Source organism: Theropithecus gelada, chromosome 19 (genome assembly GCF_003255815.1).
Source record: "Theropithecus gelada isolate Dixy chromosome 19, Tgel_1.0, whole genome shotgun sequence".
Taxonomy (NCBI): domain Eukaryota; kingdom Metazoa; phylum Chordata; class Mammalia; order Primates; family Cercopithecidae; genus Theropithecus; species Theropithecus gelada.
In genome coordinates, this window is record NC_037687.1 from 46,940,278 (window position 1) to 46,954,131 (window position 13,854).

A 13,854-nucleotide genomic window follows, 5' to 3' on the forward strand; every position below is an offset into this window, starting at 1 on the left:
CTCAGCCTCCTGAGTAGCTGGGACTATAGGCATGAGCTACTTGCTCAGTTTAGATCAGATTTAAAAAATGGAAGTAGAACATTGGATTCTTCTCCACAATTGATATTTGCAGACAAGATCAGGCTCGTCAGGGTGGAATGACTGTAGACCCAATTGGTATTTTCAAAGATTAGTATAGTTTAAATACTTGGGAGGCCGGGTACAGTGGCTTACGCCTATAGTGCCAACACTTTGGGAGGCTGAGGCGGGCAGATCACTTGAGCCCAGGAATTTGAGACCAGCCTGGGCAACATGGCAAAACCCCCTATCTACAAACAATACAAAAATTTGCTGGATATGATGGTATGCACCTGTAGTCCCAGCTACTTGTGAGGCTGAGGCGGGAGAATCACTTGAGCCCGGGAGGCAGAGGTTGCAGTGAGCCGAGATCCCACCACTGCACCCCAGCCTGGGTAATAGGAGTGAAACCCTGTTTCAAACAAGAAAAAAAAGGCTGGGCACGGTGGTTCACACCTGTAATCCCAGCACTTTGGGAGGCTGAGGCAGGCAGATCACGAGGTCAGGAGTTCGAGACCAGCCTGTCCAATATGGTGAAACTCTGCTTCTACTAAAAAATACAAAAATTAGCCGGGCATGGTTGCGCATGCCTGTAGTCCCAGCTACTTGGGAGGCTGAGGCAGGAGAATTGCTTGAACCCGGGAGGCAGAGGTTGCAGTGAGCCAAGATCATGCCACTGCACTCCAGCCTGGGTGACAGAGTGAGACTCTGTCAAAAAAAAAAAAAAAAAAAACCACCTAAAAAAAGTACTTTGGAGATGCTATACCCCTTCTCTGAGTGTCATTAGGTGTGTCAGTGAAAGGAGAACATATCCTAGAAGGTCAGGGGTGTATCAGAGTCAAATGTTTCTACAGCTGATAGATGGCTACTGATGCCTTCCTCATGTAAAGCAAAGGAAAGGGGGATGACTTTGCATAACAATGCACCAGGCTGTCTGCATGGCCAAAAAGTGAAAGGTGGTTTCTCCTTAGTCATGAATTAGGGAGAAGCTGTCTGCACACCCCTTGGTTCATGAGTAAACTTTAAAACAAGTCTTAGGGCCAGGTGCGGTGGCTCATGCCTGTAATCCTAGCACTTTGGGAGGCCGAGGTGGGTGGATCGTCTAAGGTCAAGAGTTTGAGACCAGCCTGACCAACATGGTGAAACCCTGTCTCTACTAAAAATACAAAAATTAGCCAGGCATGGTGGGGGGCGCCTGTAATCCCAGCTACTTGGGAGGCTGAGGCAGGAAAGAAAATTGCTTGAACCCGGGAAGCGGAAGCTGCAGTGAGCCAAGATGGTGCCACTGCACTCTAGCCTGGGCGAAAGAGCAAAACTCTTTCTCAAAAAATAAAAATAACTAACTAACTAAATAAATAACTAAATAAAACAAGTCCTAGGCTGGCTGGGTGTGGTGACTAACATCTGGAATCCCAGCATGTTGACTAACATCTGGAATCCCAGGTGAGTGGATCACTTGAGCCCAGGAGTTTGAGACCAGTCTAGGCAGCACAGTGAGACCCCATCTCTACAAAACAATTAGAGAAAATTGGCCAGGCGTGGGTGGTGCGTGCCTGTAGTCCCATCTACTTGGGAGGCTCAGATGAGAGGATCACTTAAGCCCAGGAGGTCGAGGCTGCAGTGAGTCATGATCATGCCACTGTACTCCAGCCTAGGCAATGGAGTGAGACTTTGAAAAAATAAAAAAGTAAAACAAATTGAAACAAATCCTGAGTTTTTAGATTTCAGAAAGAATTATGAGGAGTTAGTAATTGCCATATTTCATTTAGGAGAAGCCATATATATACACATGTGTATATATACACACACACACACACACACACACATATACACATGTATATATGTGTGTGTGTATATATATGTACACACTTTTTTTTTTTTTTTTTGAGATGAAGTCTCACTCTATCACCCAGGCTGGAGTGTAGTGGTGTGATCTCAGCTCACTTCAACCTCTGCCTCCCAGTATCAAGCCATCTTCCCACCTCAGCCTCCCAGGTAGCTGGGATTAAAGGCACATGCCACCACCATGTATTTTTGGTAGAGACGGGGTGTCACTATGTTGCCCAGGCTGGTCTCAAACTCCTTAGCTCAAGCCATCCACCCGCCTTGGCTTCTAAAGTGCTGGGATTACAGGTGTGAGTCACCATACCTGGCCCCAATTTTTTTTTAAAGATAGGCTTTATTATTTAGAGTGGCACATTTTTTTCCTTACAAAGACCGGGTCTTATTGTGTTCCCCAGGCTGGTCTCGAACTCCTGGACTCAAGCTGTCAGCCTACCTCAGCCTCCCAAAGTGCTAGGATTACAGGCATGAGCCACTGCACCAGCCTGGTACTTTTTTTTTTTTTTTTTTTTTTGAGACAGAGTCTCGCTCTGTCGCCCAGGCTGGAGTGCAGTGGCGCGATGTCGGCTCACTGCAACTTCCGCCTCCTGGTTTCAAGTGATTCTTCTGCCTCAGCCTCCTGAGTAGCTGGGACTACAGGTGTGCCCCACCATGCCCGGCTAATTTTTGTATTTTTAGTAGAGAAGGGGTTTTACCACGTTGGCCAGGCTGGTCTCAATCCCTGGCCTCATGATCTCCCTGCCTCGGCCTCCCAAAGTGCTGGGATTACAGGTATGTGCCACCTCACCTGGCTCTTTTTTTTTTTTTTATAATTGAGGAACTTACCTGACACATGATTATCACCCAGAGTCCATAGTTTCCATTAGGGTTCATTCCTGCACTTGTGTATTCTGTGGCTTTTGGCCAACATAGAATGACAGTGATCCACCTTTGCAGTGTCATACAGAAGAGTTTCACTGCTGGAAAAATCCCCTGTGCTCTGCCTGTTCCTTCCTCCCTCCCCCTAAGTCCTGGCAACCCCCATCTTTCTTCTGTCTCCAGGGATTTGGCTTTTCAGAACATTGGAATCATACAGCGTGCTGTGCAGTAGGTAGCAATGTTCAGGTTGGCTCTTTCACTTAGTAATGTGTCCTCTGCATCTTTTCATGGCTTGCTGGTGCATTTCTCCATTTTTGGTGCTGAGTAATATTCCAGTGTCTGGATGTCCCATGGTGTGTTTATCCAGTTACCCCGTCAGATATTTTTGTGTGTGGCTGTGGTGGTCAGTGTGATTAGTGCTGCCATCTTGCTTGGAAACAGAAGCCTCAGTGCATGTGCATTCTTGAATTTTCTGGAAGAAATGAGTTTTGTTGTTGTTGTTGCTGCCCAGGTTGGAGCACAGTGGTGCCATCTCGGCTCACTGCAACCTCTTGGGTTCAAGCGATTCTCCCACCTCAGTCTTCTGAGTAGCTGGGATTACAGGCGCCCGCCACCACGCCCGGCTAATTTTTGTATTTTTAGTGGAGATTGGGTTTCACCATGTTGGCCAGGCAGGTCTCGAACTCCTGACCTCAGGTGATCCACCCGCCTTGGCGTCCCAAAGTGCTGGGATTACAGATGTGAGCTACTGCGCCTGGCCAACCCAGGGGTTTGACAGCGGTTTGGGTAACATAGTAAGACTGCATCTCTACAAAAATTAAAAAAAAAAAAAAAAAAGGCAGGTATGGTGGCATGCATACACCTGTAATCCCAGCTAGTCTCGTGAGACTGAGGTGAGAGGATCAATTGAGCCCTAAAGTTGGAGGCTGCAGTAAGCTGTGATGACACCACTGCACTCCAGCCTGGGCAACAGAATGAGATCCTGACTCTTAAAAAAAAAAAAAAATGTTTTCCACTTGCATCCAAAAGTAACATTAACTAGCCAAGTAATGTGTATTCTCAGAATGCATTTCTTTCATGTAGGTATGACTCCCTCACTGGGGTTCCGGTCAGCCAGCAGAACCTGCTGCTGGAGAAGGCCAGTGTCCTGTTCAACACTGGGGCCCTCTACACCCAGATCGGGACCCGGTGCGATCGGCAGACGCAGGCTGGGCTGGAGAATGCCATAGACGCCTTTCAGAGAGCCGCAGGTATGTCTCCGCCAGGGCTGACCAGACAGAGCCTTGGCCCCGCCCGGTGACACCAGGGGACCCCTTACTGAAGAGGGTCTACAGGTCATCCCCCGCAAGGGCCAGACCAGTCTCCAGCTCTGGTGTAACTTCCCATTAAGAAACTTGCTCGGTGGTTCAGACCCCAGTCTGGGATGGCTGATGTACATGGTGAATCCTGTGGCTGACGATTAATCTTTTCCAGACAAGTGGCCCCTGGGATGGCAGTGCATAACTGTTACTTTCAACACTGTCATGAAGAGCAGAATAACTTTCCCCAAACAGTGAAACTGTAGGCTTCCTTTTCTTGTATCAGGTGTACCTTATCAGTGTGTATTACTCTCCGTGCCTTTATTTATTTATTTATTTATTTATTTAATTGATGGAGTTTCGCTCTTGTCGCCCAGGCTGGAGTGCAGTGGTGCGATCTCAGCTCGCTGCAACCTCCACCTCCCAGTTTCACGTGATTCTCCTGCCTCAGCCTCCTGATTTTTTAAAATTAATTTTTTTAATTAAAATTTTTTTAATTAAAAAAATAGGCCAGGCATGGTGGCTCATGCCTGTAATCCCAGCACTTTAGGAGGTTGAGGTGGGTGGATTGCTGGAGCCCAGGAATTTGAGATCAGCCTGGGCAACAAGGCAAAACTCAGTATCTACAAAAAGTACAAAAATTAGTTGGGCCTCCTGAGTAGCTGGGGTTACAGGCACTCACCACCATGGCCGGCTAATTTTTGTATTTTTAGTAGAGAAAGGGTTTCACCATGCTGGCCAGGCTGGTCTCGAACTCCTGACCTCAGGTGATCTGCCTGCCTCAGCCTCTCAAAATGCTGGGATTACAGGTGTGAGCCACTGTGCCCGGCCCCTCTATATCACTTGCATTCTGCCAACTTCTCCAGCATGAAGTGGGTGTTCTCAACCCTTTGTCAAGTGATGCATTCAAAAGATGTCTCATAGCTCCGTTCTCTTCTTCTGGGAACTGTCTTTTGTTATTTTATTTTATTTATTTATTTATTTTTGAGATAGAGTCTTGCTCTTGTCACCCAGGCTGGAGTGCAGTGCACGATCTCTGCTCACTCCAACCTCTGCCTACTGGGTTCAAGTAATTCTTCCGCCTCAGCCTCCCAAGTAGCTGGGGTTACAAGCGCCTGCCACCATGCCTGGCTAATTTTTGTAGTTTTAGTAGAGATGAGGTTAGCCAGGGTGGTCTCAAACGCCTGAACTCAGGTAATCTTAATGTGAGAACGAGGTGTGGGGTTGAGGAGAAAAGCAGCCTAGTGCTTACACCTATAGAGGACCAGGGTCACCAAGACCCAGTGCTGTGAGCGAGCCTGGCCCAGCTCACACGTGCCTGCAGGTTCTGCCTTGCTCCCCCATAGCAGGGCCTGTATCAGGGTCAGACTACGTGTGGGGATGGATGCAAGAGCAGGGCACAGTGTAGACTGCAGTGTGGTCCCAGGCTAGCTCTATAGCGTGTTGCCTTCTGGGCTGATCATCGACTTTCTGCTTTGGGGTGTGATCCCTATCCATCTGTATGGATCATTGTTTGATATCACTTTGCCCTGCAAGCTTGTTAAGAACCATAGCTTTGCCACTTTGACTCATTGTGAAATTTCTGATGTTACAATGATTGGTCCTACCAGCCTGGGCCACACAGGAAGACCCCGTCTCTACAAAATATTTAAAAATTAGCCAGGCATGGTGGTGTCCACCCATAGTTCCATCTACTCCAGAGGCTAAGATGGGAGGATCACTTAAGCCCAAGAGTTTGAGGCTGCAGTGAGCTATGATTATATCACTGCGCTCTAGCCTAGGTGACAGAGTAAGACTCCGTCCCTAAAAAGAATTTTTTTTTTTTTTTAATTAAAAATATAGGCTGGGCATGGTGGGTCATGCCTGTAGTCCCAGCACTTTAGGAAGCTGAGGTGGGTGGATTGCTGGAGTCCAGGAATTTGAGATCAGCCTGGGCAACAAGGCGAAACTCAGCATCTACAAAAAGTACAAAAATTAGCTGGGCCTGGTGGTACATGCCTGTAGTCTCAGCTACTTGGGAGGATGAGATGGAAGGATCAGCCGAGGCTGTGGTAAGCCAAGATCACGCCATTGCACTCCAGCCTGGGCGACAGAGCAAGACCCTGTCTCACAAAATAATTAATTAATTAAAAAAATAAAAGATTGGTCTCTTGGGATGAAGCGATATGCTAAGATTCCAAGTATAAGTTGATTTCTTTTGCTGTAAATCTTTTTTCTGGACTCATCTTTCTGAGGAATCTTAGGCAGGCATGCTGTGTCCTGTCTCTGAGATTACAGCAATGGAGACAAACTATAGACAAAATGAAGCAAGCGGGAGAACGGTGGGGAGTGTGAGGGAACCCCCAGGGAGCTCACAGCTCAAAACAGCAGGTGCCATCCCTCTGCAGGGTGGTTTCTTTTTTTTTTTTTTTTTTTTTTTGCTCAGCAACAAAACCAGAAGAACCAGTTGGATGGGACTCATATCAGAGGTTCTATTTCACTTCCAGATTGATTGTCAATTAGTGCTTTGGACAGTTAATTTACTAAACTATAAGGAAGTCAGTGGAGGGCTGCAGCATGAAAATTTCCATTGGAGCAGAGGGATTGAGTTTGTTTTTGTTTTTGTTTTTGTTTTTGAGGCAGAATCTCACTGTCACCCAGGCTGGAGTACAGTGGTGAGATCTTGGCTCACTGCAACCTCCGCCTCCCGGGCTCGAGCGATTCTCCTAGCTCAGCCTCCTGAGTAGCTGGGATTATAGGTGTGTACCATCATGGCTGGCTAATTTTTATAATTTTAGTAGAGACAGGGTTTTGCCTTGTTGGCCAGGCTGGTCTCGAACTCCTGACCTCAGGTGATCCGCCCGCCTCGGACTCCCAAAATGCTGGGATTACAGGCGTAAACCACTACGCCTGGCCAGAATAGATCTTTCTTGAGGTACAGGGGAAAAGCTCTGGACTGCTGAATGACTCAGATCTTATGTGTGAGCCTGGCCACTGGTGAGCCCCTCAGTCCTTCTGCCTGCTCTCTGCTTTCACCTCCATGACTGTCATGATGGAATTTTGTCCCAGGTGACACAGGAGTTGTGGGGAGCAGGCTGGTTTCTTTACTCAATAGAGATGCAAGTGTTTTGGGAGATAATCCGGTTTTTAAAAATTGAGTTAAAAGGCTGGGTGGGGTGGCTAACACCTGTTATCCCAGCACTTTGGGTGGCCGAGGCAGGCAGATCACCTGAGGTCAGGAGTTCAAGACCAAGCTGGCCAACATGGTGAAACCCTGTCTGTACTAAAAATACAAAAATTAGCCGGGTGTGATGGTGGTGGGCACCTATAATCCCCACTAGTTGGGCGACTGAGGCAGAAGGATTGCTTGAACCTGGGAGGCTGAGGTTGCAGTGAGCCGAAATCATGCCACTGCACTCCAACCTGAGCATTAGAGTGAGACTCCGTCTCAATAAATAAATAAATAAATAAATAGTGTTAAAATATACATATATAACTTAAAATGTACTATTTTAACCAGTTTTTTTATTATAGTAACATAACTTAGAACATAAAATTACCATTTTAATGATTATCTTACATTTTTAAAATTTTAAAATTATCCTGCCAACCAGAAGCACATTTTAACCATTTTTAAGTGTGCAGTTCAATGGCATTAAGTGCGTTTGTACATTTATAGTGTTGTGCAGCCATTACCACTAACCATCTCCAGAAGTTAAAAAAATTTTTTGTTGGTTAGGCAAGGTGGCTCACACCTGTAATCCCAGCACTTTGGGAGGCTGAGTCCTGAGGATCACTTGAATCCAGGAGTTGGAGACCAGCCTGGGCAACATAGGGAGACCCCATCTGTACAAAAAATTTTAAAATTAGCTGAATGTGGGATGGTGTATGGCTGTAGTCCCAGCTCTTCAGGAGACTGAGGTGGGAGGACTGCTTGAGCCCAGGAGTTTGAGGCTGCAGTGAACCGTGATCATGCCACTGCACTCCAGTCTGGGCAACAGAGTGTGACCTTGTCTCAAAAACAAATACAATAAATACTTTTTTTTTTTTTTTTTTTTGAGTTGGCGCCTCACTCTATTGCTCAGGCTGGAGTGCAATGGCATGATTGATCTCGGCTCACTACAACCTCCGCCTCCCGGGTTCAAGTGATTCTCCTGCCTCAGCCTCCCGAGTAGCCAGGACTACAGGCGCCTGCCACCATGCCCTGCTAATTTTTATATTTTTAATAGAGACGGGGTTTCACCATGTTGGCCAGGATGGTCTCGATCTCTTGACCTCGTGATCCGCCCGCCTCGGCCTCCCAAAATGCTGGGATTACAGATGCGAGCCACCGCGCCCAGCCAAATAAATACACTTTTAAAAAGTATATACATTTTAAGAGACGGGGGGGTCTCAGTATGTTGCCCAGGCTGGTCTTGAACTCTTAACGTCAAGCAACCCTCCCACTTCAGCCTCCCTTATAGCTGGGATTACAGGCGGCAGCGCCTGTGCCCAGCTCTCTCCGGAACTTTTTCATCATCCAAAGCGAAGCTCTGTACTCAGTTAAGGAATAATTTCCCATTGCCCCCTTTCCCAGCCCCAGCTAACCTCTATTCTCCTTTCTGTTTCTGTGAATTTGACTATTCCGGGCACTTTATCTAAATGGAATCCTACAATATTGGTCCTTTTCTGACCGGCTTGTTTCACTTAGCATAATGTCCTTATTTACACTGTAGCATGTGTCAGAATTTCATTCCTTTTTAAGGCTGAAAAATAATTCCATTGTATGGCTAGGCCACATTGTGTTTAATCATTCATCCGCTCATGGACGTCTGGGTGGTTTCCACTTTTCAGCTCTTGGGAATAATGTTGCTATTAACACGGGTGTTCAAGTGTCATTTAAGCTCCCACTTTCAGTTGTTTGGGGATATATGTAGGAGTAGAATTGCTGGACCATATAATTGAGAATCAGATTTTTTTAATGTGTTACTGTAGGACACCGGTTCTTTATTTCCTTTTTTTGGAGACGGAGTCTTGCTCTGTCACCCAGGCTGGAGTGCAGTGTTGAGATCTCAGCTCACTGCAACCTCTGCCTCCTGGGCTCAAGCGATCCTCCTGCCTCAGCCTCCAAAGGAGCTGAGACTATAGGCGCACGCCACCATGCCTGGCTAATTTTTGCATTTTTTATAGAGACAGGGTTTCACCATGTTGGCCACACTGGTCTTCAATTCCTGACACAAGTCATCTGCTCGCTTTGGCCTCCCAAAGCATTGGGATTACGGACATGAGCCACTGCACCTGGCCTCTCCTATCTTTCTGTACAGCAATGTGATGAAGTAAATATGAACCCGAACTCACGGGCAAAACATTTTCCACTTTTAGGGGTTTTAAACTACCTGAAAGAGACATTTACCCATACTCCAAGTTACGACATGAGCCCTGCCATGCTCAGCGTGCTCGTCAAAATGATGCTTGCACAAGCCCAAGAAAGCGTGTTTGAGAAAATCAGCCTTCCCGGGATCCGAAATGAATTCTTCATGCTGGTGAAGGTGGCTCAGGAGGCTGCCAAGGTAAGACTCCCTGGTTCCTGTGACTTTCCGGAGTGGGCGGGAGATGCTGGCACAGGAGCACTGGAAGTAGCAGGGCCTTCCCACGGGAGCTTGCCTGTGACCTGGGCATTGTGCCAGCTCCGGCCAGTACTGCTGGCTTGAGTTTTCTTGGCCAGTGTTGGTGTTTCAAATACGGATCACTGATTCCATCTGCAGCTTAACCTAAAAACCGGCATAATGACAGCAGCCTGATCCCCCTGTTAACTGTGACAATGACAGAACGAGGGGTTGCTTGGAGTTGCTCCCAGATTCTGAAGCAGCGCCTGGCAGGGGCTGTTGCATGGGAAGAAGAAAGAGCTCTTTCTCTGCAAATGGGTTCATGAGGGCCCTTGTGCCGGGCTGCGCCTTCCCAGTGCCCCTTCTATTTCAGGTGGGAGAGGTCTACCAGCAGCTGCACGCAGCCATGAGCCAGGTGCCGGTGAAAGAGAACATCCCCTACTCCTGGGCCAGCTTGGCTTGCGTGAAGGGCCACCACTACGCGGCCCTGGCCCACTACTTCACTGCCATCCTCCTCATCGACCACCAGGGTAAGGCCTGGGGGGTTCGGGGGTTTGGCCAGGGCTGTGGTCCAGCTGCCCCAGGGGTGATTCTGAGCTGAGTGAGAGCTAACTGCCTTCCCTGGAGATGCTCACAGGCTGAAGGCAGAGGATGGGAATGACCCATGACTGAGGCAGCTGCCGCACAGGCCATGCTGGGGTTAGGGGTTATAAGTTCCTTCGGAGGGAGGAAGAGGAGGCACCTTTAATTCAGCCTGGGTGCAAGAGGATGAATTTTCACGTGGAATTTAGAATCTAACAGAATGCCAAAAATGCTGGCATCAAGATAAGTAACATTTTAAGGTAATATTTTAAAAGAATCAAAATTAATGCAGGCTGGGTGCAGTGGCTCATGCCTGTAATCCCAGCACTCTGGGAAGCCAAGGCAGGCAGATCATTTGAGGTCAGGAGTTCAAGACCAGCCTGGCCAACATGGTGAAACCCCGTCTCTACTAAAAGTACAAGAATTAGCCGGGCATGGCGCGTGCCTCTAATCCTAGCTACTCAGGTGACTAAGGCAAGAGAATGGCTTGAGCCGGGGAGGTGGAGGTTGCAGTGAGCCAAGACTGCGCCGCACTGCAGCCTGGGCGACAGAGCAAGACTCCATCTCAAAAACAATAATAATAATAAAATAAAATAAAAATCAATGCAAAAAAAGTCTGTGATGATCGGAATTTTAATTTATTTTAGTTTAGTTTAATTTAATTTAATTTAATTATTTTTAGAGATGGGGCTGGAGTGCAGCAGTATGATCATGGCTCACTGCCTTCTTGAACTCCTGGGCTCAAGTGATCCTCCCACTTCAGCCTCCTGAGTAGCTGGGACTACAGGCACATGCCACTACACCAGTTAATTAAAAAAAAAAAAATTTTTTTTTGGTAGTGATGGAGTCTCACTATGTTGCCTAGGTTGGTTTCAAACTCCTGGCCTCAAGCAATTGTCCTGCCTTGGCCTCCCCAAAGTGTTGGGATTACAGGCATGAGCCACGGTGCCTGGCCAGGGATTTTTGATGTGATGAATACTAATCCAGGCAGCCTCCTGAGGATTAAAAAGACAGCCTCTGGAGCCAGACTTCCTGGGTTCATATCTCAGCTCTGCCATGAATGAGCTGTATGACCTTTGGCAAGTTACTTAACTGTCTTCTACCTCGATTTTCTCATCTGTAAAATGGGTATATGGAGAGAACCTACCTCACAGGCTGTCATGAAAATGAAGGGCCTGTACACAAAGCTCAATAATGCTTTGTATACTGTAGGTTCTCTAAAAGTGTGAGCCGCCACTCCTAGTACTAGGTAGTCTATTAGGCGAGATAAGATGTGGAAACAAATAGAAATACCATATAGTGCTTCGGTGATTGCTGCAGAGACATAAATGCGGCAGCAGGTGGACTCCGTGGTGCAGTCATGGATGGCTTCTCAGAGGTGGTGATATTTGAGTTCAACTTTTCCATCTGCACAGGAGGGAAGGGTCAGCCTAGAGGGAGGAAAGTGTCTGAGCACAGGAACAGAGGCTGAGGGTGCTGGGGAAGTGGAGAGTGGTTTTGTGAGGTTTGAGAGCAGGATGCGCACCAGGGAGGGTACGGTTGAAGCAGGAAGGGGCTCTGCTGCTGGTGTGCAGGCCTGCAGAGGGGTGCAGGCCAGGCATGGCAGGGTCTGGGCTACGCTAGGAGGTTCTGTGTGGTGGGTGAGTCAGAGGAGGTAGTGTGTTGGGGCTCAGGGTCAAATTATGAACCTCGCTGGGCGTTTTGGCTCACGCCTATAATCCCAGCACGTTGGGAGGCCGAGACGGGTGGATCATGAGGTCAGGAGTTCGAGACCAGCCTGGCCAAGATGCTGAAACCTCGTCTCTACTAAAAATACAAAAATTAGCCGGGCGTGGTGGCACGCACCTGTAATCCCAGCTACTCGGGAGGTTGAGGCAGAATTGCTTGAACCCAGGAGGCGGAGATTGCAGTGAGCCGAGGTCACATCTCTGTACCCCAGTCTGGGTGACAGAGCAAGACTCCATCTCAAAAAATAAAAAATTATAAAATTATGAACCTCTGGAGTCTGGCTGGTCCCAATGAGCAAGAGCTTTGGGGTAGCCGGGCATGGTGGCTCACACATTTGATCCCAGCACTTTGGGAGGCTGAGGCAGGAGGATCGCTTGAACCCAGGGGTTTGAGACCAGCCTGGGCAACACAGCAAGTTTACAAACCTTTACAAAAAATTTTAAAAATTAGCCTGGCATGTAGTGGTGCATGTCTGTAGTCCTAGCTCCTCAGCAAGCTGAGGTGGGAGGATCACTTGAGCCCAGGAGTTCAAGGCTGCAGTGAACTATGATTGCACCATTGCACTCTGGCCTGGGTGACAGAGTGAGACCACACGCCACCCTGAGTGACAGAGTGAGACCGCCTCAAAGGAAAAAAAGCCTGGAGGGCCAGACTGCCTGGGGTGTGGCCAGGGGCAGAAAGGAGACCCATGATCCCAAATGCCTTGTGAAACTGCAGAAGAACGGAAGCTGGAGACGTGATGGAAAGAGAAATTTCTACGTGGGTCTGTGGCCAGGTCCATGAGAGGGGATTTAACCTGTGGTTCTCTTTGCAGTGAAGCCCGGCACGGATCTGGACCACCAGGAGAAGTGCCTGTCCCAGCTCTACGACCGCATGCCAGAGGGGCTGACACCCTTGGCCACACTGAAGAACGATCAGCAGCGCCGACAGCTGGGTGCGTGTCCCCTGCATCCAGACGTGGGCCCCACTTGGTGCCCAGCTGGTCCTGCTCACAGCCACGGAGAGGTCCTGAAGAGGGCCTGGGAGAGGGCGGTGTTCCGAGTCATTGTGGCCACTTCGCGTTCAGAAGTCATGAGGCGCAGTCCCGAGCCTCAGAGGGCTTCCCAGGCTGTGTTCTCACAGGTTCTATAGCACCCAGGCCTCCCACTGTGGAGCCAGGACTTTAACCATCTCCCTTGGGGTCCACGGGGTGGCCTGTACCATGCTAATAGGGAAGGAGACCTTTGTTGATTTCCTTATGCATGGCTTAATTGCCAAGAACACCTAATGACTGGTAATGAAGTGTCCTGGTTTGGTCTCTGCCGTGTCTCAGTGTGAAGATCTCTTCCCACGTGCAGACCTCACCTCCATCACCCTAACCTGCCCCACTGCACACCACCCATGCACACATACGTGGCTTCCCCGTCTCAGTGATGGCAACTCCCACCCCTCTAGGTGCTCAGGCCAGAAACCTTGGACTCACTCTCCACTCTTCTTTTTCCTCCCCTTTCCCCTCCCCTCCCGTTCTGTCCCCTCCTCTCTCCTCCTCTCCTCCCTCCTTTCCCCTTCTCTCCCCTCCCCTTTTCTCCCTTCCCCTCCTCTCTCCTCCCTCCTTTCCCCTTCTCTTCCCTCCCCTCCCCTCCCTTCCCCTTTTCCCCTCCCCTCCCCTCCTCTCTCCCCTCCTCCCTTTTCTCCCCTCCCCTCCCCACCTCCATCTTCTCCCCTCCCCTCCTCCCTCTCCTCACCTCCGTTCCCCTTTTCCCTTCCCCTCCTCTCCCTTCCCCTCCTCTCCTCTCTCCTCCCCTCCTCCCTCTCCTCCGCTCTCCTCCCCTCCTCCCTCTCCTCCCCTCCCTTCCCCTTTTCCCCTCCCCTCCCTTCCCATCCTTCCCCTCCTCTCCTCTCCTCCCCTCTCCCACCTCCCCTTCCCTCCCCTCCCCTCCCCTTTC

The 13,854-nt window shown here is 49.0% G+C and overlaps 1 protein-coding gene across 1 annotated transcript in view; it reads left to right on the forward strand.

Annotated features, from left to right (window-relative positions):
• RHPN2 (rhophilin Rho GTPase binding protein 2) overlaps positions 1-13,854 on the forward strand; it is an 87,461-nt gene that overhangs the window by 55,029 nt on the left and 18,578 nt on the right. Inside the window, exons 7-10 of the mRNA XM_025368938.1 lie at positions 3,841-4,007; positions 9,396-9,583; positions 9,993-10,149; positions 12,744-12,863. Of these exons, the coding sequence (XP_025224723.1) occupies positions 3,841-4,007; positions 9,396-9,583; positions 9,993-10,149; positions 12,744-12,863 (632 nt within the window). The remainder of the gene's footprint in view (positions 1-3,840; positions 4,008-9,395; positions 9,584-9,992; positions 10,150-12,743; positions 12,864-13,854) is intronic.